General features: G+C 43.3%; 1 protein-coding gene across 2 annotated transcripts in view; it reads right to left on the reverse strand.

Moving 5' to 3' along the window:
* The window catches only part of NALCN (sodium leak channel, non-selective), a 307,320-nt gene that overhangs the window by 30,755 nt on the left and 252,865 nt on the right, over positions 1-23,700 (reverse strand). For both annotated transcript variants that reach the window (XM_086330519.1, XM_086330520.1), the window contains 10 exons: positions 21,381-21,472; positions 21,155-21,277; positions 18,203-18,259; positions 17,853-17,973; positions 17,634-17,765; positions 16,069-16,236; positions 14,237-14,341; positions 10,147-10,253; positions 562-682; positions 374-472 (listed from right to left, as the gene is read on the reverse strand). In XM_086330519.1, the coding sequence (XP_086186645.1) occupies positions 374-472; positions 562-682; positions 10,147-10,253; positions 14,237-14,341; positions 16,069-16,236; positions 17,634-17,765; positions 17,853-17,973; positions 18,203-18,259; positions 21,155-21,277; positions 21,381-21,472 (1,125 nt within the window). The remainder of the gene's footprint in view (positions 1-373; positions 473-561; positions 683-10,146; positions 10,254-14,236; positions 14,342-16,068; positions 16,237-17,633; positions 17,766-17,852; positions 17,974-18,202; positions 18,260-21,154; positions 21,278-21,380; positions 21,473-23,700) is intronic.

Here is a 23,700-nt window from a genome sequence, read left to right on the forward strand (position 1 = left end):
CAGACTCACCAAGAAGCATCCAATTTACATTTTGTGAAAGTAATATAACCTGCAATCAGTGCTTTGGTTTCAGCTATTGTATTTTAATAACTCGCCTCCAGCCTTTCAATTCGGACAATAGGAGATGAGCTTTCTCAGTCCCAGGGAAATTAATGACACCCTTACCAAAAGAGAAGATTTAGCAAGAGAATCCTGCTCTTCAATACTGTGCCTGAAAGGCAGCAATGAGGTAGCTTGTAAAATAGTTATGGAGATTATTTACACCAGTCACATCACAGTTTAAGGCGACTTCATGCCGGGTACGAAAAACAGGACTCAAAGTGAGCTGCTAGGAAAGAATAAACCCTGCAGAATTCAAACCAAGAATTCTTACCTTGTTTTCATTGAAATTAGCAATAACCACTCCAACAAAAAGGGTCAGTCCAATCATGCAACCCAGGAATACAAAAACATGAATATAGATTCCATGCATCTGTATAAACGAAAAAAAAAATACGGTTATCCATCAAAGCCAACGAAAGCAGCTGTGGTCTCGTTCAAAGGATTCCAGTGCGTGCTTACCGGCCCCACACGATGAATAATAACGTCCCTCACTTCCACCCAGCCTTTCAAGGACAGAACTTCAAACAATGCCAGCATTGCATTGCCCACGTTGTCAAAGTTAAAGTTCCGAGGATTTGCCCTGTGGGTCAGAAAGAGGAATGTTCCCGTGATGGTCTGCAGAGAAGCACCCTGAGGCAGTATCTATAACTCTCTCTACTCTTGGGTGCAAAGTGTACCTGGCATTTGGAAGGGAGGGTAGGTGATGTTCGATTACTAACTCATTAACAATGCACCAGCATGTTAGAATTTATTATGCACTTAATTGTTAGGTAATGGGGAGGTGTTCTCAACCCAAAAGGACAAAACACTCTGTGACTACAAGCTCCAGAGGGTCTGCAATGTTTTGGGCTAGTCCTGATTATACTGGGGACTGGTTAGAACTTGTGCAGGAAAGCCTTACAAAGAGGCGCTGGAGTCTGGATGTGAATTTTGGGATAGTTTTACATTAGAAAACCTTTCTAAAGGCATAGATTACAAATTCTGCTGTTAGTACAGAAAGTGTAAAATGAGTTGAATTTGGCCACTTGATTTTATTCTTTGTCATCACGGGAGCAGCAAGCTGTGACCTAGTGGTGCTTTGGGGGTCCTGGGGGTGGTATCGAGCCTGTGGACTTTATCTCTCATTAACTCCGAGAGACTCAACGGATACTACTTATAGACCCCAGTGTTGTTTATACCCGCAGTTAACGTCTGATTTCTAAAACTATTTGGCCCCTCTATTCTGGGTGTGTGTGTGGGGCGGGCGGTTCTGGGCAATGTCTCATTTCCTGTTTTTCTGACACATGTATACTTTTCTCACTAATATCTCTACTATACTGCATCTCCGCCCTCCCCCCACCCCCATTCATTATAGGTCTTAGCCAACAGTTTCATTAACAGAAGAAAATTTTAGTGTTTTTCCCTTTTCTGAGGTTATTTTAAATAATTAAAATATTTAGACAACTACATGCTGGAAAATCCTGACTACCATCACATTTCCTGGATTTGATGAATTGAGCTCAGGATGACTGAATTGAGTATACCTACTGAAGCCTAGCTAGACTATATTTTGATAATTTTTCTTTTTTGCTAGCACATTTATCAAAAGTTAACCTTCATAGGAGGCCAACACTCTTGGGGGAATCTGGTTTAGTATTTTTCTACCAGAGACAGTCATGAGATATACTTTTATAAGTTTATTTTTTTAATGCTAAATATGTGGGAATCTAAAAAGAAAACATAAAGCTGAGACTGACTTGTTTTTAAAGGTTTAGAGCTGATTGCTATATCAGCTTTTTTTCTATGTAATAAAAAAAAAAGCCCCACTCGGAAATACACATTTTGGGCTTCTGATTTGTACTTCTTAAGTATGAAAGTACAGGCATATTCTCTTAGATTTTTCCAACACTCTTTTCTTTTGGCATTTTAATTAAATTTAATATATTTTATAGCAGACAGGAGCAGTAAGGATTCTACAGATGCCAGAATTTTCTTGAATAAGGATTTGGAAAAAAACACACAACAAAATGAGTCAGCTCTCAGATCTGATGTCAAACTTTCTTACCCATCCATTTTCTTTATGTAAGAAGTGCTTTCTAAGCTGAATTTGCAGCAACCCAAGCTACTTTATATTCTGAATCTTTTAGAAGTTAGAATACGTTAAAATATACTTTTAGGCTAAAACAAGAAAAATGAAATGGAAGATCACAGATTTAAATCACTGGAAGACTAAATAACATTTAAAAAGTCTCAGTTTCAATCATATAAGCTATCTGTTTATGCTGTGTTTCTGATACTAAAATTGGAAAGTTTGAGACCTCACCAACAGAGGACTTCAACAAATCCCAAGCACAATCCATTACTGTCAGTTTTTCTGTGGTCCTTTTGTTTTCTTTTCTGGTTAATTTCTAAAAGCTTATAATCCCCTGATGCTGGGAAAGACTGAGGGCAAGAGGAGAAGTCAACAGAAGATGAGATGGTTGGATGGCATCATGGACTTAACAGACATGAGTTTGAGCAAACTCCAGGAGATAGTGAAGGACAGGGAAGCCTGGCGTGCTGCAGTCCCCGGGGTTACAAGGAATCGGACACGACTTAGCGACTGAACAACAGCAAAATCTTGTCCATCCAATTCAGGAAATGAAGAATCAGTTCTGACTCACAATCTGGTCAGTTTTGTACCCCCTGGTGACAAATGCTCCAAGGATCCCAGGTCATGATAAGGAGAGTTGTTCTCCCCTGGGAACATGGAGATGCCTTGGAGGAGAGGAATTTAGCCTCTGCCCTGGGATGTGAAGATGCTGCGAATGGTGCCGTCCAGAATGGTACCTGGTTATCTGACACATCTCTGCCTTTTACTCTAAAGACATCCGAAACTTGCACCTCTTGGAATGCAGGCTTCCATTTTTGCCTTGCTCTTTGGTAACAGCTCTCTGAATTCACTCAGCCAGCAACCGGCTAACCTCTGCCTCGCCCCTCCCTCCCACCTGCCCGTGGCTCCTCCCCCTTCCACCCGCCTAATTCCTATCCACCCTTCATTCCTATCCACCCTTCAGGAGTGAACTGAGTGTCTTCTCTTTTCGGTCCTTCTCCTTGGTCCAGTCATAGTCTGGGTTAGGTGCTTCTCCTGCCACTGCACCCTTCGCCTCTCCTTACCTTAGAATCCAAGGCTGATACACCAGCCTTTTATTATCTTTACCCTGATAATCAGTTTCTTTAAAACTGAAAACTTAAGCCTCGGGACCTCCCTGGTGGTCCCGTGGTTAAGAATCCGCCTGCCTGTGCGGGGGACACTGGTTCGATCTCTGATCCGGGAAGATCGCACACGCCGCGGTGTAACTGAGACCCTGCGCCGCAACTACGGAACCCACGTGCCTAGAGCCGGTGCTCTGCAACTGGAAGTCCATGCAGCGCAACTCGAGAAAGCGCCCGTGCGGCAAGGAAGACCCAGCACAGCCAGAAAGAACTGAATAAACAATGAAAAAAACAAACAAGAAACTTAAGCCTCAAGGCCCCTCCTTGGCCAAGGCCCCTTCTAAGATTCAGGAAGGGCCAGGGAAGTGAGTTTGCATACTCAAACGTTTCTGTTAAATTTAACAGCGCAACGCCGTTTTACACTCTTTTTCTTAGAAAGTGAAAGTGAAGTCGCTCAGTCGTGTCCGACTCTTGGCGATCTCATGGACTGAAGCCCACCAGGCTCCTCCGTCCATGGGATTTTCCAGGCAAGAGTACTGGAGTGGGTTGCCATTGCCTTCTCCGAGAGCATACCCAAATTGTTGGAGGCTTAGACTCCACAGACATCTGATCTCTTTCTCCTAGAATATATCACCGTGTGATCTGAAATTGCCTAGAGGTAAACTTCTGGTGAACTTCCGGTGAATTTAGGGGATTATTTATGCAGCATTAAAACCTCAGCAAGTTGTATTAAACCATTTTGATTTTATTTCCTGTTCTCCACTAGACTTCAAGGTTTTAAGGATCTGAGATCATAGCTTGTCCCCAGTGACAGCGTAATACCTGGAGAAGAGTAAACAGTAAATATATTTATTGCAAAACTGAGCACTTTGTTGACTTCTCTTTCATGCATTTCATTTTCCTAAGTCCCAGATCTCTGCTTAAAACAAAATATACAATGTTTATAATATATACGTTTAATCCTTTTTACCAAGGTAATTTTTATCTCATCAAGTCTAAGTGATTCAGAAGAAGATGAATGTATTCATCTGAAGAGAGAATGCAGAAACCAGACTGCCTCCTGAATTAGCTACTGCATATTTATATCCTAATTATAATTATAAAAACATTCCTCTAGCCCAATTCTGATATAAGTTATTTTCTTAATCATAGTCAATATAAAATTACAAAAATGTCAGCTGCTAACTCTTGATGAGATTATTAGAGAAAGAAAATATGTGAAAACTTTAACGGTTACAAGTTGACATTTATTTGATGAAAAATTTATATTTCGCTAAAACTCACCCAAGTTATTATATTCTGAACAAATGGGAAATAACTATTGTGATAATGTCAAGAGATGTCTCCCTGTTTATGCTTTTAAAATGCCATTGAACTTGAAGTCCTTAACAGTAACTTGCATGCTGCTGCTGCTGCTGCTGCTAAGTCGCTTCAGTTGTGTCTGACTCTGTGTGACCCCATAGACAGCAGCCCACCAGGCTCCCCCATCCCTGGGATTCTCCAGGCAAGAACACTGGAGTGGGTTGCCATTTCCTTCTCCAATGCATGAAAATGAAAAGTGAAAGTGAAGTCGCTCAGTTGTGTTCAACTCTTAGCGACCCCATGGACTGCAGCCTACCAGGCTCCTCCGCCCATGGGATTTTCCAGCAAGAGTACTGGAGTGGGATGCCGCTGCCTTCTCCATAAAACATTATATTTCAATTAGCTGATTTTAAAATCATAGAGAGCTGGTTTTATGGAACAGTGTGAACACCATAGGGTACTACCAGAAATAGTTTACTCTCCTCCCAACACTATCTTCCAGTGTATTCTATTCCCTTCCTGACATCTTACATGCGTGCTTGTTAAGTCACTTCAGTCATGTCTGACTCTGAGACCCCATGGACTGTAGCCCATCAGGCTCATCTGTCCGTGGGACTTTCCAGGGAAGAATACTGGAGTGGGTTGCCATTTCCTACTCCAGGAGGTCTTCCTGACCCAGGGATTGGATCCACGACTCCTGCATTGGCAGGCAGGTTCTTTACCACTTGGGGAGATTCTAAAAATTTTTGGCCACTTTTCACTATATGATGAGCCTCAGTCTAAAATTCCTACTCCATTCAAATCTGTACCAGGATCCTACTCTCAGCAGCTCAAGCCTGACATGTGGTCTGAGGATAGAAAAAGAAGGCCGGCCACTCTGGTCCACTCCTCCCATATGGTGACCACCTGGTTCTTACAAGACAGGGTGGGATTAGCTGGACTTAGAGACATGGGCTCCCGTCTTGTGTATCTGACTCTGCTGGCCTCTGTCCCTGGACCCTTTCTTCTCAGTAGTCACTGTTCTTTCATGAAGCTCAATTTTGTGTTCCCAAGAAATATTCCACGTTTTAATCGTAAACCTGGTCCTTTAACACCTGTCCTACGTACAGATGCTGGACGCATGTTGTTCTGGACGATCGGATAAAACGTCTGAGTTACCCTTCCTGGCCTCCTGTCTCCCTCATCACCATCCCCCAACTCAGGAAGATTCCTTTTCAAGGCCTTTTTTTTTTTTTCCCCAAATACAAACCAACCACCCCAGAGTCCACACCCCAACCACCACCTGTATCCAGCTTTTATACTCGGGGCCACCATCCGCCTGCCCTCAGCACCCCATTGCCAGGGACCAGAGCACTCTGGACGCATCTATGCTCCAGACCCAGGTGTCACTAGTGGTAAAGAACCTGCCTGCCAACATGGGAGACTCAAGAGACAGGGGTTTGATCTCTGGGTTGGGAGGAGGAAATGGCAACCCACTCCAGTATTCTTTTTTTTTTTTTTCCCCCACTCCAGTATTCTTGCCTGGAGAATCTCATGGACAGAGGAGCCTACTGTCCACGGAGTGGCAAAGAGTCAGAGATGACTAAAGCAACTTAGCATGCAAGCGTGCATGCCCCAGAGCCCCTGAGACTATTCAAACCGGCCATCCCTCAGCCTGCTCGCCTGCCTCACATGTCCCTTCCCAGGGAAGCCACAGTAAAGGCTCCCTGCCCCAGCTCTCCCCATCTCTGCCTGCCGATTCACCTGGTGCTTCCCCACGCGGCCCGCTGTGATGTCGTATGCCCCCCTCCACTCCACCAGGAACTACGAGTAGCAAACTATCTTTTCTTTTTCTTTTTGATGTGCATCATTTTCAAAGTCGTTATTGAATTCATTACCATATTGTTTCTGCTTTATGTTTTAGTTTTTTTGGCCCCGAGGCAGGTGGGATTTTAGCTCCCCAATTAGGGATCGAGTCTGCACCCCCTGCACTGGCAGGCAGAGAGCCAACCCCTGGACCACCAGGGAAGTCCTCAAACTATCTTTTCAGGGGTAATTCTCTCTTGATCTGTTGGCTTTACTAATATCTCATATATTCTTTTAGTTAATGAGTTTATTATTATGATTTTATTTTGGCTGTGCTAGGTCTTCCTTGCTGTGCAGGCTTTTCTCCAGTTGCGGCAAGCAGGGTTACTCTCTGGTTGCAGTGCACAGGCTCCTCACTGCAGTGGCTTCTCTTGCAGTGGAGCGGGGGCTCTAGGGCACCCGGGCTTCCCTGGTTGCAGCGTGTGGGCTCAGCAGTGTGACGCACAGGCACACGGCCCTGTGCAGCAGGCTTCCACCAAGAAGGCTCAGGTCAGGTGGCCCTCCTGTAGGGATGACATGGACCTCCACAAACACCAGACTACCTTGTCCTGCCAGCTGGCGAGAAGCAGCTTGCCTGCAACAGCCTCTCTTCTTGCCATGCCAATCTCTGATAGCAGCTGGTCCTCCCGGGAGTGCTCACTTGACCTGGGTGGGGAGCACCCACCACCTTTCCCCATGGTGATGGGAGCTGAAGCACAGCACTCTCTGCTCTTGACTTCATTCACTACCATAACATCATCTTTGAGTGCAGTGGTTTCCTTTACAGAAGCTGGGGGATGGACGTGGATAATGTTTTAGTAAGTTCTCCTGGGATTGAGCTAGTTGGTCTTTTTTAAAATGTCAGAATATTTTATCTTCTAGTGACCTCAGCCTTGAGACTTTAGCCAAAATTGCAAAACAGCAGGGGAAAAAACAAAAACAAAAACTGATGTTCTGATATAAATAAATTATTTAAGGTATAATAATGAGATTTAATCTCACAACAAAATAAACGTTTTGTGCTTCTTTAATTTTTTATGGTAATGTAAATTAGACGGCTTTTCCAGTTAACACTGGGATAAAGATATTCCCATGTGCTATATACTTCTCTACCCATGCTCAAGCCTTATATCCGAAATTAATCTCTTTTCCCATAGTTCTTTGGTATTAGAAAAAACCAATATAAATTGTATTGAATTGTTTATGAAAGTGAATTTCATGTTATAGGAATGCCAAAGCAGGTAATAATGAGTCCTAAGGGTATAACTGGGTGAAACGCTATTCCTTTTAAAGGGTTTTGACATTTAGTAGAGAACATCAATTGGACAAAACAGAGCAGTTGCTGTGGTTCACTCATTATTCTAAGAGGTAAAAATGAAATAAAGAGAAAACAGATAAGGATTTAAAAGGACAAATGAAGCTGACAGAGCCCTCAGTGTATCAGTGAAGCAGACTGAGAGATTCCATTCATAGTTGTTAGGAAAACGGATGAGAACAAAGGTACCAGGCACTTCCGGCTTTGATGTAAATGCTTTGAAAACTTATTTTCAAAAAAAAAAATTTTTTTTAGACAGATACAATCGTGTTACTGATTATTCCCTTCCAGGGTTTCAATAACAAAATCCTTCAAAGGAAATGGGTTTTTAAAATTGAACTAGCTTTATGATTCAGGCTTCTCTACAACTGTTATGAGAACATCATATGAGAACATCTTCCTTAAAGATATGAAGTCAGGATGAGCTTAGTTTTGATTTGATTAACATTATTAAAATTTTAAAAATTGGTTTAAGTAACAATTAATATCTGAACAAGTTTGATAGAAAATCTTTTTTCTTTGAAGCCTCACTAATTTTTAAAATTTTTTAAATTTATTTTTATAGAAGTAAAGTTGCTTTACAATTGTGTTAGTTTCAGGTGTACAGCAAAGTGATTTCTATATATATAGCATATATATTCTCTATATTTTACATATAATTCTATATAAAATATTTCATATACATTCTTTATATAATTCTCTCTATAATATATTCTATATGTAATTCTCTCTATATAGAATATATGTATTCTTTTTCAGATTTTTTTCTATTACAGCTATTATAAGATATTGACTATAGTTCCCGGTGTTCTACAGCACGTCCTTGTTATTTATCTATTTTATATACAGTAGTGTGTATCTGTTCATTCCAAACTTCTAATTTATCCTTCCCTCCCTTTTCGCCTTTGGTAACCATAAGCTGGTTTTCTATGCCTGTGAGTTTATTCCTGGTTTGTAAATAAGTTCATTTGTATCATTCATTTAGATTCTACAGTTAAGGGATAGTACATGTTCCTTGTCTTTCTCTGACTTATTTCGCTTAGGACAATAATCTCTAGGTCCATCCACGTTGCTGCAGATGGCATTATTTCCTTCTTTTCTGTAAGTCTCACTGATTTTTAAAGTGTGAATTCAGACACACACTTTAAGCTATTGGAAAGATTTTGCAGTGATTTCATTAGTTTCACGAAGCGATCTGGGACTTAAGAGTATTACTTGCTCTCTTACTTACTTTATTGCAGTTTTGCATCCTACTGTAATGCAGTGCTTTGCCTTGCATTACTTTTAAGTAACTCTTTAGTTTCATGCCATATTATGCTGCTTTAAAACCTTATACTAGAGATACCTACACATAACATGGATAGACCAAGAAGGCATTATGCTAAGTGAACGTATCAGACAGAGAAAGACAAATACTGCATACTAGCACTTATATGTCGGAGGAGGCAATGGCACCCCACTCCAGTACTCTTGCCTGGAAAATCCTATGGCTGGAGGAGCCTGGTAGGCTGCGGTCCATGGGGTCGCTAAGAGTCGGACACGACTGAGCGACTTCACTTTCCCTTTTCACTTTCATGCATTGGAGGAGGAAATGGCAACCCACTCCAGTGTTCTTGCCTGGAGAATCCCAGGGACGGGGGAGTCTGGTGGGCTGCCGTCTGTGGGGTCGCAGAGAGTCGGACACGACTGATGCGACTTAGCAGCAGCAGCAGCAGCAGCAGCAGCGCGTATATGTGGACTCCAAAGGAGCAAAACGAAACCACTGACCCCCAACGAAAGTCATAGAAAAAAGGGATCAGACTCATGACTACCAGAGGCAGGGATGGCTGGGCGGGGCAGGGAGTGGAGGAAGGTGGGCAGAGGTACAAACTTCCTGTTTTAAGGAAAATAAATCCTAGGGCTGTAATGTACAATACGGGGACTATAGTTAACACCGCCGTATGATACACAGGGAAGCTGATAAGAGACTAGATCCTGAGTTCTCACCACAAAGAGAACTGTTTTTTTCTTTCTACTGGGTCTATGTGAGATGAAAAGTGAAAGTGAAAGTTGCTCAGTCGTGTCCGACCCTGTGCGACCCCATGGACTATACAGTCCATGGACTTCTCCAGGCCAGAATACTGGAGTGGGTAGCCTTTCCCTTCTACAGGGGGTCTTCCCAACCCAGGCATCAAACCCAGGTCTCCCTTATTGCAGGTGGATTCTTTACCAGCTGAGCCACATGGGAAGCCCATAAGAGATGATGGCTGTTAATTAAACCCACTGTGGTAATCGTTTTACAATACGTGTAAATCAAACCATCACACTGTATGCCTTAAGCTTATATAGTGACATGTGGCAATTATTTCTCAATAAAATTGGCGGGGGGGCTGGAAACCCTGATGCTGACAAATATAGCATTTTTCAGGATATTTTTCTGATATGCTTACCAAACACGGGGCACCCAAAATCCAGGTTTTTTCTCTCCAGGTCTTAATTTTAAATTTAAGTTCTTGGACACACTCACATTAATTCTGAATATTCCATTACAATCTTCCTAAAACAGGGGGAAAAAAATAAAAGGATGAAGAGAGGAATCTGGTTAGAAAATGAATTCAGAAAAGATAAAAGATCAGCAACACTTAAAAAAAATTTTATTACTATTTTATTTTTTAACTTTACAATATTGTATTGGTTTTGCCATATATCAAAATGAATCTGCCACAGGTATACATGTGTTCCCCATCCTGAACCCTCCGCCCTCCTCCATCCCCATACCATCCCTCTGGGTTGTCCCAGTGCACCAGCCCCAAGCATCCAGTACACTTTTTATACAGAACAACAGAGGTCTTCTATCTAATAACACAGATGTGCACAGCGACTCAGCTAGTAGTGATAAAGACTTCAGAGATAAGCAGGTGAAAGTTGATGCTAAGACTGTTTAGTAAGTGGCCAGTATTAACAAGTGAACTGACATTCTTCCAAGGAGAGATACACATAGCCAACGAGCACATGAAAGACACTCTGCAGCATCAGTCATGAAAGTGAAAGCTGCTCAGTTGTGTCTGACTCTTTGCAACCCCATGGACTATATAGTCCGTGGAAGTTTCCAGGCCAGAATACTGGAGTGGGTAGCCTTTTCCTTCTCCAGGCAATCTTCCCAACCCAGGGGCTGAACCAGGGTCTCCTGCATTGCAGGTGGATTCTTTACCATCTGAGCTATGAGGGAAGCCCCCATTAGTCATGAGGGAAATTGAAATCAAAACCACAATGGAAAACCATTTCTTACTCACAAAGAAGGCTGTAATCAGGAAGTCAAACAATGACAAGCTTTGATGAGGACGTGCAGGAATTCTAATCCTTATACTACAGTTCTCAAACCCTGCTGGTGGATGGGAACTGGTGAAGCCACTTTGCAAACTAGTGTGGCAGGTCCTTTAAATGATTAAACTGAGAGCTACCGTATGAACCAGAAACTCTTCTCCTAGATATCTACCCAAGAGAAATGAAACATATATCCACATGCAAAGTTGTACACGAGTGTTTATATCATTATCATCATAAATAGCATTCTTTATAGTTGCCCAATGGTGGAAACAATTCACATGTCCATCACTGAACAAATACATAAACACATGGGGTATAGCCACACAATGGAATATAACTCAGCCATAACCATGATGCAGTACTGATAGATGCTACACGATGGATGAACCCTGAAGACATGATGCCAAGTGGAAGAACCCAGCCATCAAACATCACATGTTACATGATTCCAGCTGGAAACACGGCATCAACAGCACAAGCGTCATGACCTTTAAATGCGAGTTTATGATCCAGATGTTGGGGGTATGTAGTTCCCTCTTTCCCTTGAGTTTGTCTCTTCTTTTATAAAAGTGAACGGAAGATCCAAGGCAGAACTTGGATATCCCCTTCAACCACTGGCTCACTTGACCTTGGCGTCTTATGTGAGGACGAGAAAAGAACTCGTTCTGTTACAAAGACCCAGACTGTGTCTCGCTACACCAATTTCTTTTCAATTGTTCTGCTCGCTCTCAAAGGCCTTTGTAAAGGCTAAGTTTTCTTAGACTTTCCTTATGAGCTTTCCACACAGGCATCTTTGTTCTGGGAAAAAGGTTACATGCCTTGTGGTATCTGTGTGTCTGTCCGTCCACCGTGTTTCCTTGACCCCTACACAAGTCACCACCTTTTGGGCTGAGGCTCTTAGGCCATTATTACTCTATTGAGTCATCCAAGATTTCTACAAGATTCATCCTGAAAGTAGTTATTATCTTTCTGGCCTCTATTCAGGGTGGACCTAAAATAACCCTGCCTTCCTTACATGAGCTCGTGGACTAATGCATCAGCTCATTATTACTGCCTTCATTTAGCCTGTTTGGTACACCATAACCTTTTTACCATGTTTCTTTTAGGTCTTCTCATGTTTATCAAAGTTCCCGGAACCTCTGGGGAGTGGACTTAAAGGAAGCAGCAACCTTGTGGAACAACTTAAGGTCTGCCTGACCTAAGCCTGTCTCTTCTGCTACGCCTCTTCCTGAAAATCTCATGTTAACATGACTGATAACGTATCTGGACAAAGATGTTACCTTTATCTTATAATGATTTGAGAGCTATTAAGCTTTATGATTGCTGTTCAGTTGCTGTTCAGTTGTGTCTGAACTCTTTGCAACCCCATGGACTGCATCAAGCCAGGCTTCCCTGTCCTGCACTATCTCCCAGAGTTTGCTCAAACTCATGTCCATTGAGTCGGTGATGCCATCCAACCATCTCATCCTCTGTTGCCCCCTTCTCCTCCTGCCCTCAATTCTTCCCAGAATCAGGGTCTTTTTCAATAAGTCATCTCTTCAAAACAGGTGGCCAATGTATTGGAGCTTCAGCATCAGTCCTTCCAATGAATATTCAGGGTTGATTTCCTTTAGGATTGACTGGCTTGATCTCCTTGCTGTCCAAGGGACTCTAAGAGTCTTCTCCAACACGACAGTTCGAAGGCATCAATTCAGTGCTCAGCCTTGTTTATTGTCCAGCTCTCACATTCGTACATGACTACTGGAAAAACCGTAGCTTTGACCATATGGACCTTTGTCGGCAAAGTGATATCTCTGCTTTTTAAGATGCTGTTTAGGTTTGTCATAACTTTTCTTCCAAGGAGCAAGTGTCTTTTAATTTCATGGCTGAGAGTTAGTAAACTTTATAATCAGAAGTCTCAAAATGTAACAGTGGTTACAGTAATATAAAATCTATGTTAGATAGCCATATTTGCTGGAAATACGGAAATAAGTAGTACAGTCAGCTCTGGTAGCATGTTTTAATGGACTTAAGGCATTATTTTACCTGGATGGAAGAGGAAATACTCTTGCTAGTTTATACATAAGCAGAACTGGGTTCACTCCATTAACCTACTTGTAACAGCTGGCAGGATTCTAAGAGAATGGGACAGAGGGCTGTGCAGCAGAGATTGGCTAATTATTAACCAAACTCTACCCTCTTGTCTACAGAATACACCACTCAACTACACACCATAGGTTCCCTTCAGCCCAGGGAGGGTACACCTTTTCCAGTGGGACATGGGGAGCAGGGAAGTCAGAGGTGCTACTCCCAGGCTCAGCCCATTGTCCTCCAAGAGATGGTTTTCTGTTCCTAACTGCCAGCTACACAGAGATGTCTTTGAAGACGGCAAAGGGTGGGGACACAGGACAGAAGAAACGTGAGACCTCGCATCGTCATTCGGAGGGCAGCTGTCTGAATTATTCAACATGCAACACATTCATTTCATTACGTTCAGCTACTGACGTACGGGGGCTGTTTCAGCTTTCTCTCAGAACATCGGCCAAGGAAAGAGAAAGAAATGAATAGAGGGAATTCCCTGGCGGTCAATTTCAACAAAATTGAAATTGAACTGCTGGCAGTCCAGCGGTTAAGACCCCGTGGTCCCATTGCTAGGGGCCCGGGTTCAATCCCTGGTTGGTGAACTAGGGCTCCACAAGCCTTGTGGCATGGACAAAAAAGAAAAGAGTAGAATCAAGAGCATTCGAGTTTGGGTCTTAGCTGTTTTCATGGGGGAGACTGTGGGAAGTAAAGAGATAATGCGGGGTCCTGACTTCCTAATGGAGGAATGTAGAATGGATAAGTCATAAGAAGGCGCGGAAGTCAAACTTTGCCTTTTATATTGGGGGGAGGGTGCTGTTTGCTAATATGAATGTCAGGTCACTGCAGAGGCAGGATTCAGTTAGGGAAGAACTAAAGGAAAGTTTTCACATGGAATCTGGGGTGTCTACACCGAAGACGTCAATAGTGGCTGGACTCTGGAATAGGTGAGGAGAGTAGGATTGAGGAGGACGCATCTGAGATGCGTTTTCATCTTATAAACCTTCACCCGCTGGAAGAGACACACCTCTGCAAAGGGAGTCCACGGAAAGAGTATCCCTAGAGTTCTGTTCTCATGGGAGCCTCTGTACATGGTTACCCAGGGATGGTAAACGTCCCGGATTTTCATCCCCAAAGACAGAAAGGACATCTTACCCTTCTAATAATGTTGGGATCATTGCATTTGGCCAGTTTTCCAGCAAAAAGCTGAACTCCAAAACTTGCAAAAACTAGCATTAAGGTCAGCAAGAGAATGGAGACCTGGAAGAAATGGGTGAGATAGCAAATCTCTTAGTAATACATTTATAATAGGTTTGGTTTGAGCACTGATATGAACAGGACTTTTCAGAAAACATGGGACAATATTCACAGTCTTTGGATATTATCTTTTAATGCCTCCCCCACAGGTCATTCAATTAACCTGACTGTAAGGTTAAAAAGAGGAAATTAACAGGTTTGGCATTTTTAGGATAAAAACACATGACTTTCACATAAGAACACAGGCTAAGGTATTTTTGATATGAGTTGGACCTGTCTGATTTTGAAATCAACACGTTGCTTTATTTTATTGAATGGAACAAAGGAAAAATGGTGAAATAATTCTGTTTCCCCCATTCCCAAAAAATGGATTCATATGTCTGCTAGCAGGGCCTAAGTAAGAGGGACTGTGGCTTCGCTTTCTTGGGGGCCCCAGAGCTGAGGCCGTGCGAAGGCCCCGCACACAGAGGGTGTGAGATCACACATTCCTGAACAGCAAATCTGGTGGGTGGCTGCCGCGCCCTCTGCTGGATGACTGTTTTGGTCTCAGCAGAGAAAGATGCAAACACGCTGAACACACCACTCATCTGTGCTGGCCGAATCATCTAAACAGATCTCTTAGAGACACCAAAATTACACAGAGCCGTTCTCTGCATCAAGACTCAGACAGACCATTTGCTAAACCCTATCAGGGTTGAAAGATGCACGCACGTTTGCTGTCAGGAAAATTCACTGTGCTTCTGTTTTCCCTCAGTTCCAGCTGTGGGAAAAGCCTCTGTGTTATGGTTGTAGTGCAAACAAAACAAAATTGAATTTTAAACACAGCTTTTGAAAAAATGTTAGCATCTATGAATGTCTGCCTGTAGGATCATAATAGCCTGTCTTTAAAATACTTTAGAATCAACCCCAGCTACAGCTGTTCTCTCACTACAGGTGTGTCTCTAGCAAGCAAGATACAAAACAAGCTTATATAAGTCAATTCATGTTTTCCATGCACACGCAGAACTCAACTTTAATGAAAAGAATCCTGTGTTCCCTCCCCTATAAGGCAAAGCTTCTTCTTTAACAGACTGTGAGCAAAGAGGCTCTTCCTCATCTGCGGTTCTACTCTTAAAAGACCCTAAATCAATTATTTGCTCAATTAAGAATTATATTTTCTTCTCAATCATATTTCTGAGTATTCATAACTGTGTATTGAGGTTACTTAAAGTAAGGCACACCTGTGTGTTACAGTTTTGAAGAGTTGTTTTATGTTAACACTCCAAAGATCAAGGTGAAATTTTGTGCTATATGAGTGTGGGGACACAGAAAATGAGATTATGAGCCCAGACCTGTGAACTCCTATTATCACTTGTGAAGTTGATAGTGTTGAATTTTATTCTTAATTTCCAGATTTAGCAACTAAAACCCAGCATAGAATTTAGGCTCAAGAGTTAGGAGTGGAAGTGTCAACAGTACTAGCTCTTCGGATTCTCCTTCCATTGCACTTTCCAGAGAGCTTCCCTTTAATTTACTATAAATGTTGGATGAATTAAATACACTAATAAGCCAGAGGCATCCAGGTGTCAAGTCTTTGAATATGTGTTGTGTTTTTCTAGTACCTTTATAATCCTCTTGGAGTAAACAAAACGGTAGACTGAACCTTGATGAGCAAGACTCACTTCATTCTTTCATTTGCTACAGTAAGAGCTAGACCATGTGACCAGAAGCAAAGGGTGACTGTAACATACCAGAAAAATTTCCTTAAAGCCGCTGAAAAGTTCTCGAACAACTTTCCTCATCTGAGGCACCAGCTTGAATATGCGCAGTGGTCGCAGGCAGCGGAGAACCAGTAAGAGCTGAGCTCCAGACTCCGCAGGCACGTTTTGGGGCATCCAACAAAGAAATATCAAGCTCACCTGGAGGGAAAAAAATAACCTCCCGAATTTATGCAATTTATCCTCTACTATCTACGTTTATGGTGAGCTAACTGGCCACAAGTTTCCTTTAGCAGAGATTTCATGTGTCATGTAGGACAAGTGTTCACTGGACGTATTAAGACATGTAACTCAGCTCTATGGACTCGATCCAGACCTGTGAGCAGCCCCCAAAGAAGTCGTCAGGTGTCTGCAGGAATGAAATAGGGGTCCCCACACCCACGGTGTGGGGACATAGGTACATCCTGCCCCCATCTTTCAACATATACACTGGAGGCTCTATAGACATCAGCAGGATAGAAATTCCTTTGATCAAGGATACTAAACCTCACACTTGACTGAATACTTGCTGCTGCTGCTGCTAAGTCGCTTCAGTCGTGTCCGACTCTGTGAGACCCCATGGACTGCAGCCCACCAGGCTTCTCTGTCCTTGGGATTCTCCAGGCAAGAACACTGGAGTGGGTTGCCATTTCCTTCTCCAATGCATGAAAGTGGAAAGTGAAAGTGAAGTCGCTCAGTCGTGTCTGACTCTTAGTGACTCCATGGACTGCAGCCTACCAGGCTCCTCCATCCATGGGATTTTCCGGGCAACAGTACTGGAGTGGGGTGCCATTGCCTTCTCCGACTGAATACTTACTATTTTGTTAATGATCTAAACGTGCTACATGCTAACAGTCATAATTTTGTTTGTTGTGTTGGAAAAGGCATTGATTTCATGCCTTCTTGGACAAACAGAAAGAGAAATTTCTTAGAGTCCTCTACTGTGGTTTTCCCATTTAGTTTTTTTGGGAGGTGGCTCCACTGCACGGCATGTGGGATCTTAGTTCCTTGACCAGGGATGGAACCCATGCCCCCTGGAGTGGAAGTGCTGAGTCTTAAGCAACTGGACTGCCAGGAAATTCCGCCCCCCACCTCATTTAGTTTAAACAGACAGTTGAATGGTTACGTTCTTTGGCCTGGTATTTTATTTTATTCCTGGTGTTGGAATTGGAAGAGTGGTCCAACCATACTCTATTTATTTTCAGTGATAAGCGACTCACTGATCAATTATATGATGTAGTTATTTTTTAGTACAGGTGCCATAAGAATTGTGGCATGCAAACTAGATTTGATATCTTAGACATCATTAATGCATGTCTTTTGTACACATGAATGTAGTTGATGTATCTGAACCATATCCATGAATATTTTTAATGCTTTTTATTTAGATTTTTACATGCAAGCCATTTATCTGCCTATAATAGACTGTGACTCTACTTAAGAACTCAGTTATGGCAGCTGAACCTCTGTGACTCACGTATCTCACTCTTGTACCAAGAAATGCAGGCAATTTGACAAAATCATTCCATTTTGTATTTAGGAACTAACAGAAGACTTACAAGATATATAAATATGTCCATTACGCCACCAAAGTCCCTGATGACAGCGGTCGGAGTGAAAAATAGGCCATCTGCCATAATCTTCAGATTAAGCTCAATGCTCATGAATATCACAAACACATACTCGGCAATCTGAAATGGTCAGAAGGCAGTCTGGTCACCACGAATGCAAAAATCACAGGTCAGTGTTTCTCTGCTGACCTGATAGGGCAGCAGTACCTGCAACGTAGGTGTGTGCATCACTCTTCGAAAGGGGGATTCGAACATCATGGAGATGCAGGAGCAGATGGTTACGATGATCATGACCCAGTCCAGGTAAGTCACCAAGCCCAGTAAGTCACTGCCGAAGACCAAACAAAAGTGAGAAATGCAAATCCTCTGAGAAAAGTTGCTAAAAGTCATAGATGATGCTTCTGTGAGTCTAGAAACGTTGACTGGCATTTTAAAAATGAATGTCCAACTGTCTATTTCATATCATGATATAGAAACAAAATAAAAAAAAATTTTAAATGTTTATGCAGTTAGTGGAACTTCAAATGTGCATGGAAAACAGAGTTTGTAATGCTTACTAAAGTTGGTGGTACTTTGTATTTTTCACAGCTCCTGTGACCGGATCTGTTTTAGATCTGTAAGAGAGAACAAACACAGAAATTCTGCCAATAGCATGCATGTTACAACTTGGCTTGTAGTATGCATAAACATCCCAGCTACCTAAACTCTCTTTCAAATCCTCTACAAAATGTCTCCTACATATATGTTAACTGTATGTGACTTTGGAAGGCAGAGAATACTAGATGGAAGAAAATCAGAAGTTTCAGTGGATGGTTTGCTGTTCAGTCACTAAGTTGTGTCCGACTCTTTGCAACTTCATGGACGGCAGCACACCAGGCTTTCCTGTCTTTCACCATCTCCTGGAGTTTGCTCAAACTCATGTCCATGGAGTTGGTGATGCTATCCAACCAGCTCATCCTGTGTTGATCCTTCTCCTTTTGCCTTCAGTCTTTCCCAGCATCAGGGTCTTTTCCAGTGAGTCAGCTTTTCACATCAGGTGGCCAAAGTATTGGAGCTTCAGCTTTAGCATCAATCCTTCCAATGAATATTCAGGGTTGATTTCCTTTAGGATTGACTGACTTGATTTCCTTGCTGTCCAAGGGATTCTCAAGAATTTTCTCTAGCACCACGGTTCCAAAGCATCAAATCTTCAGTGTTCAGCATCGAAGATGCTTTATGGTCAAATCTTCTTTATGGTCCAACTCAAGTTTAAGGTTTTCAGAATGCTTGATTTTAGGATTCATGATTCCACTCAACAATGTCTGACTAGGATATTACAAAATCAAATTTTGACCTCCATTTAAAAGTATGCAAACTCTTTGCCTTAGCAGATCAAGGATGTTCCTCATAATTATTTAATTAACTAGAAGTAGATTAATTAAGTAGAACTCTTCACTCTGTATTTCACTGTGATCTTGCTGAGTAATTTATGTAGAGTTTCTTGGGGGTGTGATTTATACCTTTGACTTCCAGGAAGCCCATGAGCAGTCTTCGGTGAAACTCCTCATCCTCTGTGTGTGTGTGTTTCCAGTTACAGTAAAATTTTTCTGGGGCCACTGGAGGTGCGTTGCTGACATAAGAGAATTAGAGCACAGGATACAAAGTGGAGAATCCCCAATTAGATGTAAACATGGAAGCAACCAATGGGATAATTCAAGATGAAAAGCCCACTTTAGGAACAGATCAAATCAACCCTACACTGTCAGTCTCTTTCTACTTAGTGAAAACTCAGAGTTTTCAATCATTACTAAGGTGCTTTTAACGGTGAAGGTCTTTCTAGAATAGCAGGAAGAACATAGATTGGCAGTCAGAGAGGGTCATGCCATAGCTAATGTTCCTGGGCAAAGCCCTCAGCTACATGCCCTCCTGTGCTGGGAGGGGGCACAAATGGGCCCCAGTGGCTCCTGAGGTCTCCTCCAGCTCTGAGGGGCTTAGTTTCCTGTTGCTGTCATTCAGTCACTCAGTCATGTCCGACTCTTGTGCCTCCATGGACTGCAGCCCGCCAGGCTTCTCTGTCCATGGGATTCTCCAGGTGAGAATACTGGAGTGGATTGCCACGCCCTCCTCCAGGAGATCTTCCCGACCCAGGGATCGAACCCAGATCTCCTGCAGTGCAGGTGATTCTTTAGCACTGAGCCACCAGGGAAGCCCTTCATGAGTCTCCTAGGGCCGCTGGGACAAAGCACAGCAGGCTGAGTGGCTTAGACAGCAGAAACTTCTCCCAGTTCTGGAGGCGCACACCTGGGTTCAAGGTACTGGAGGGTCGGTTCCTTCGGAGGCTGTGAGGGAGGAATCTGCTCCAGCCTCTCTCCTTGGCCTGAAGACGGCTGTCCCCTCCCTGTGTCTTCACATTGCCCCTCCTCTACAGCAATCTGCGTCCCGATTTCCTCATCTTATAAGGATGCCAGTCTTATTGGATTAGGGCCACCTGAATGACTTCATTTTAATCTAATTACCTCTGTAAAGTCCTTCTCTCCAAGTAAGGTCACATTCCGAGGGCTTCAACATTTGAATTTCTTCGGACGAGGGTGACACGATTTAGTCCAATATGCTACTAATAATGGCATCAGGGAAGGTCCAGCTACTGAATGGGAAGTTTTCACACGTTCTTGCACTTCCCTGGTGGTCCAGTGGTTAAGACTTCGCCTTCCAATGCAGGGGGTGCAGGTTCCACCCCTGGTCGAGAAGTCAAGATCCCATGTGCCTCATGCTCAAAACACCAAAGCATAAAACAGAAGTAATGTTGTAACAAGTTCAAAAAAGACTTTTAAAAGATCTGCATTAAAAACATTAAAAAAATTTTTTAACACTTTTTCCAGGATTCATAATGTCCTCTGGATGTTTACTTCAATTACACATGACAAGAGTCTCACTTCCTCCATCGGCTGCTTGCTAAACTTGGCTCGGCTTGTCCCAAATGCACTGTCCCGTGGGCTGACCACCCTGACAGCCTCTCACACGACTTCTTCCACAAAGGGAGGTCCAGGGACCCTGGCCAGTGGGTTTTCTCGTAACAGTCGGTAATGGAAGCCCTAGTCAGCTTGATCTCTATTTTGTCGTGCATAGAATCTCTATTATTCTAGAATGAAGGTGTTTTGACCACAAAGAAACAAGTCTAAAAGAAGACACGGGCAGTGACCTTCACTATGGCATTCCGTCTCCCCTTGTTTGAGTGCTTCCAAAGTAAAATATGGAGCTAACCAGCGGGACACAAACATGTTGGGTGTCCCTGGAACAAGTGACAGTGGCTGTGAAGTGCTTTGTGACCGTGCGTGTTGTATAATGTTGACTACGTGCAGCCATCACCCGTCGGCCGCCCAGCCCGGAGGAGCAGCGTGATTAATTAGCCCGCAGTCTGTCTGGTGACCCCATTAGGATGACACGATCCTTCTTCCTGAGATGACAACTCCCCCCACACTGCTGTTTGCCTGACTCGGGGCCAAACCCCTGGCTGCCACGGAGTCACTCACGCGTTGAAGCGAGCCCGGACCACCACGCGGCAGAAGTTCCTGAACCTGTGCTCTCGCCCCACGATGAACAGGGGCTTGTCGAAGTAGGGGTGGTTCTCTCTGAGCTCCTCTTCCTGCACCTTCCTGTTCAGGCAAACGCACAGTTTGGGGCGGGGTGGGTGTCAGGCTAGGGCAGGTCTGCCCTCCCCGAACGGGAGCCAGGAGACACCAGCCCATCCCGCCGTACCTTTTCATTTCTGCTTGCTCCTTTTTCTCCTGGATCATCTTTATCTCACTGTCTTCTCTTTGTGCATTTCTGTATCTCACCGTGTTGGAATGCTAGAAAGAAAATAAAATGGGGCACATGGATGTGGGACAGTTTTCTGAGGGTCCCTCCCAAATATGATCATTTTTTTAAAGAAATGGAAAGGAGTAACGCTCTGTTGATTTTAATGGGCTTCCCTGGTGGCTCAGATGGTAAAGAGTCGGCCTGCAATGCAGGAGACCTGGGGTCAATCCCTGGGTCAGGAAGATCCCCTGGAGAAGGGAATGGCTACCCACTTTGTAGATTTTAATGGCCAGAGTCATCTTAGCAGGGGTATTTTATTTTTTCCACACAAGGGCATATTTTTCTAATAAGAACATTTATTGAGAACCTGTTATTTGCCAGGCACTGTTGCAGTGCTGTAGGCCAAAGTGGGGGAGGGGAATGACACAATCCCTGTTCTTATGGGGTTACTGTTTTCGACGGCGGGGAGGGGGGAAGAGATTAATAATTAAAATAAGTAAGAATATTAGAAAATGTTTAGTGCTAAAGAGAAAAACAAATATTGTATATTAACACATGTATACTGGATCTGGAAAAATGGTACTGCTGCTGCTGCTGCTAAGTCACTTCAGTCATGTCTGACTCTGTGCGACCCCATAGATGGCAGCCCATTAGGCTCCTCTGTCCCTGGGATTCTCCAGGCACGAACACTGGAGTGGGTTGCCATTTCCTTCTCCAATGCAGGAAACTGAAAAGTGAAAGGGAAGTCGCTCAGTCGTGTCCAACTCTTCGGGACCCCATGAACTGCAGCCATCCAGGCTTCTCTGTCCATGGGATTTTCCAGGCAAGAGTGCTGGAGTGGGGTGCCATTGCCTTCTCCGGGAAAAATGGTACAGAGGAACCTATTTCCAGAGCAGGAATAGACAGGCAGACGGAGAGAAGGGATGGCTGGGCATGGGGGTGGGGGTGGGATGAACTGGGAGATTGGAACTGACATGTATACACCCCCACATGTAAAATGGATAGTGGGAAGCTGCTGTATAGCACAGGGAGCTGAGCTCAGTGGTCTGTGGGGACCCAGACGGGTAGGACGGGGGCCGGGGGTGGGAAGGAGCTCCGAGAGGGGGATCCATGTGTTTGTACAGCTGATTCATGTTGTTGCACGGCAGAAACTAACACAACACTGTAAAGTAACTATACCCCAACTTAAAAAATTAAAATAAAAAACAAAAGAAACAAAGGGGGATTAGGAGCACGAGAAGGTCGTAGCAGACCTTGGTAAGGAGCTGGTGTTATGTGAGCAAAAACGAGGAGGAGGCAGGGCACTGGACATCTTCCGAGATGTGCACTTTTGGGGAGAGACGGGTCTGCGTGTTCACACATGGATCCAACAGGATGCAGTGTCGGTCGAGGAACCAGAATAGGAAGAGCTGAGGCCATCAGGACAGCAGAGGCTGGGTTATTAGGATCCCGACCCTGGTTTTTACTCCATAGAAGATGGAGAACCAGTGTTCACCTAACTGGATTGACTGTATAGAAAAGTATTCCTTAGACTTAACTTCTGTATCCCTTATCATTCGGAATAAGTGACAGATAAAACTCTCTTATTTTAAATGGCTTCTATTCTTGAGGAAAAGACACTGGGAGAGATTTGTAGAACCCAGCGACCTTTTGCTATAAAGACGGGGCATAGATTTTTGTTATCTGTCTATGTAGAAAATACAATAAAAAAATCTCTGAAGAGGAAATAAGCCTCTGGAATGGAGACTATTCAAATGGGGACTTCTGTTGTGTGTTTTTCTAAACACACCTCTTCAAAGGCATGTTCTAATTTGATGCTTAAGTAGACCACTGATTTCCATTGCGTCTCACCAAAGGAAAGTGCTTTGAATTAGTGTTGCCTTTCAACTCTCTCCATGTAACAGGTCTGACCTCCAAATTAAAAGGCCATGTGTTGGATCTTATCATAATTCAACATTGAGAATATGGTGGATCACATCAGAGCTGGAGCTGAAAAACCATGGTGTCAACAGATGTTGGCGCCAATTAGAACCATGCACACAGGCTAGTGGCAACATCATGGGTTCTCACCCTCAGCTTCCTGCATCCTCAGTGTTGCCCAGAACACTTAACCAGGAGAGCGTACTCAACTAATACAGCGGATGGACTGTGCAGAAAACTCCAGACACTCTTCAGAAGTAAGAGGTAAAGTGGTTAAAAAAAATAGGCAAAAACAAAAAAATCCAAAGCCTTGCTAAGCTTCTCTCGCTTTCTCAGATGCTCTCCTTGACTCTGAACA

Source organism: Bos grunniens, chromosome 12 (genome assembly GCF_055505025.1).
Source record: "Bos grunniens cultivar Pamir isolate PY7600 chromosome 12, Bosgru_T2T1.0, whole genome shotgun sequence".
Classification (NCBI taxonomy): domain Eukaryota; kingdom Metazoa; phylum Chordata; class Mammalia; order Artiodactyla; family Bovidae; genus Bos; species Bos grunniens.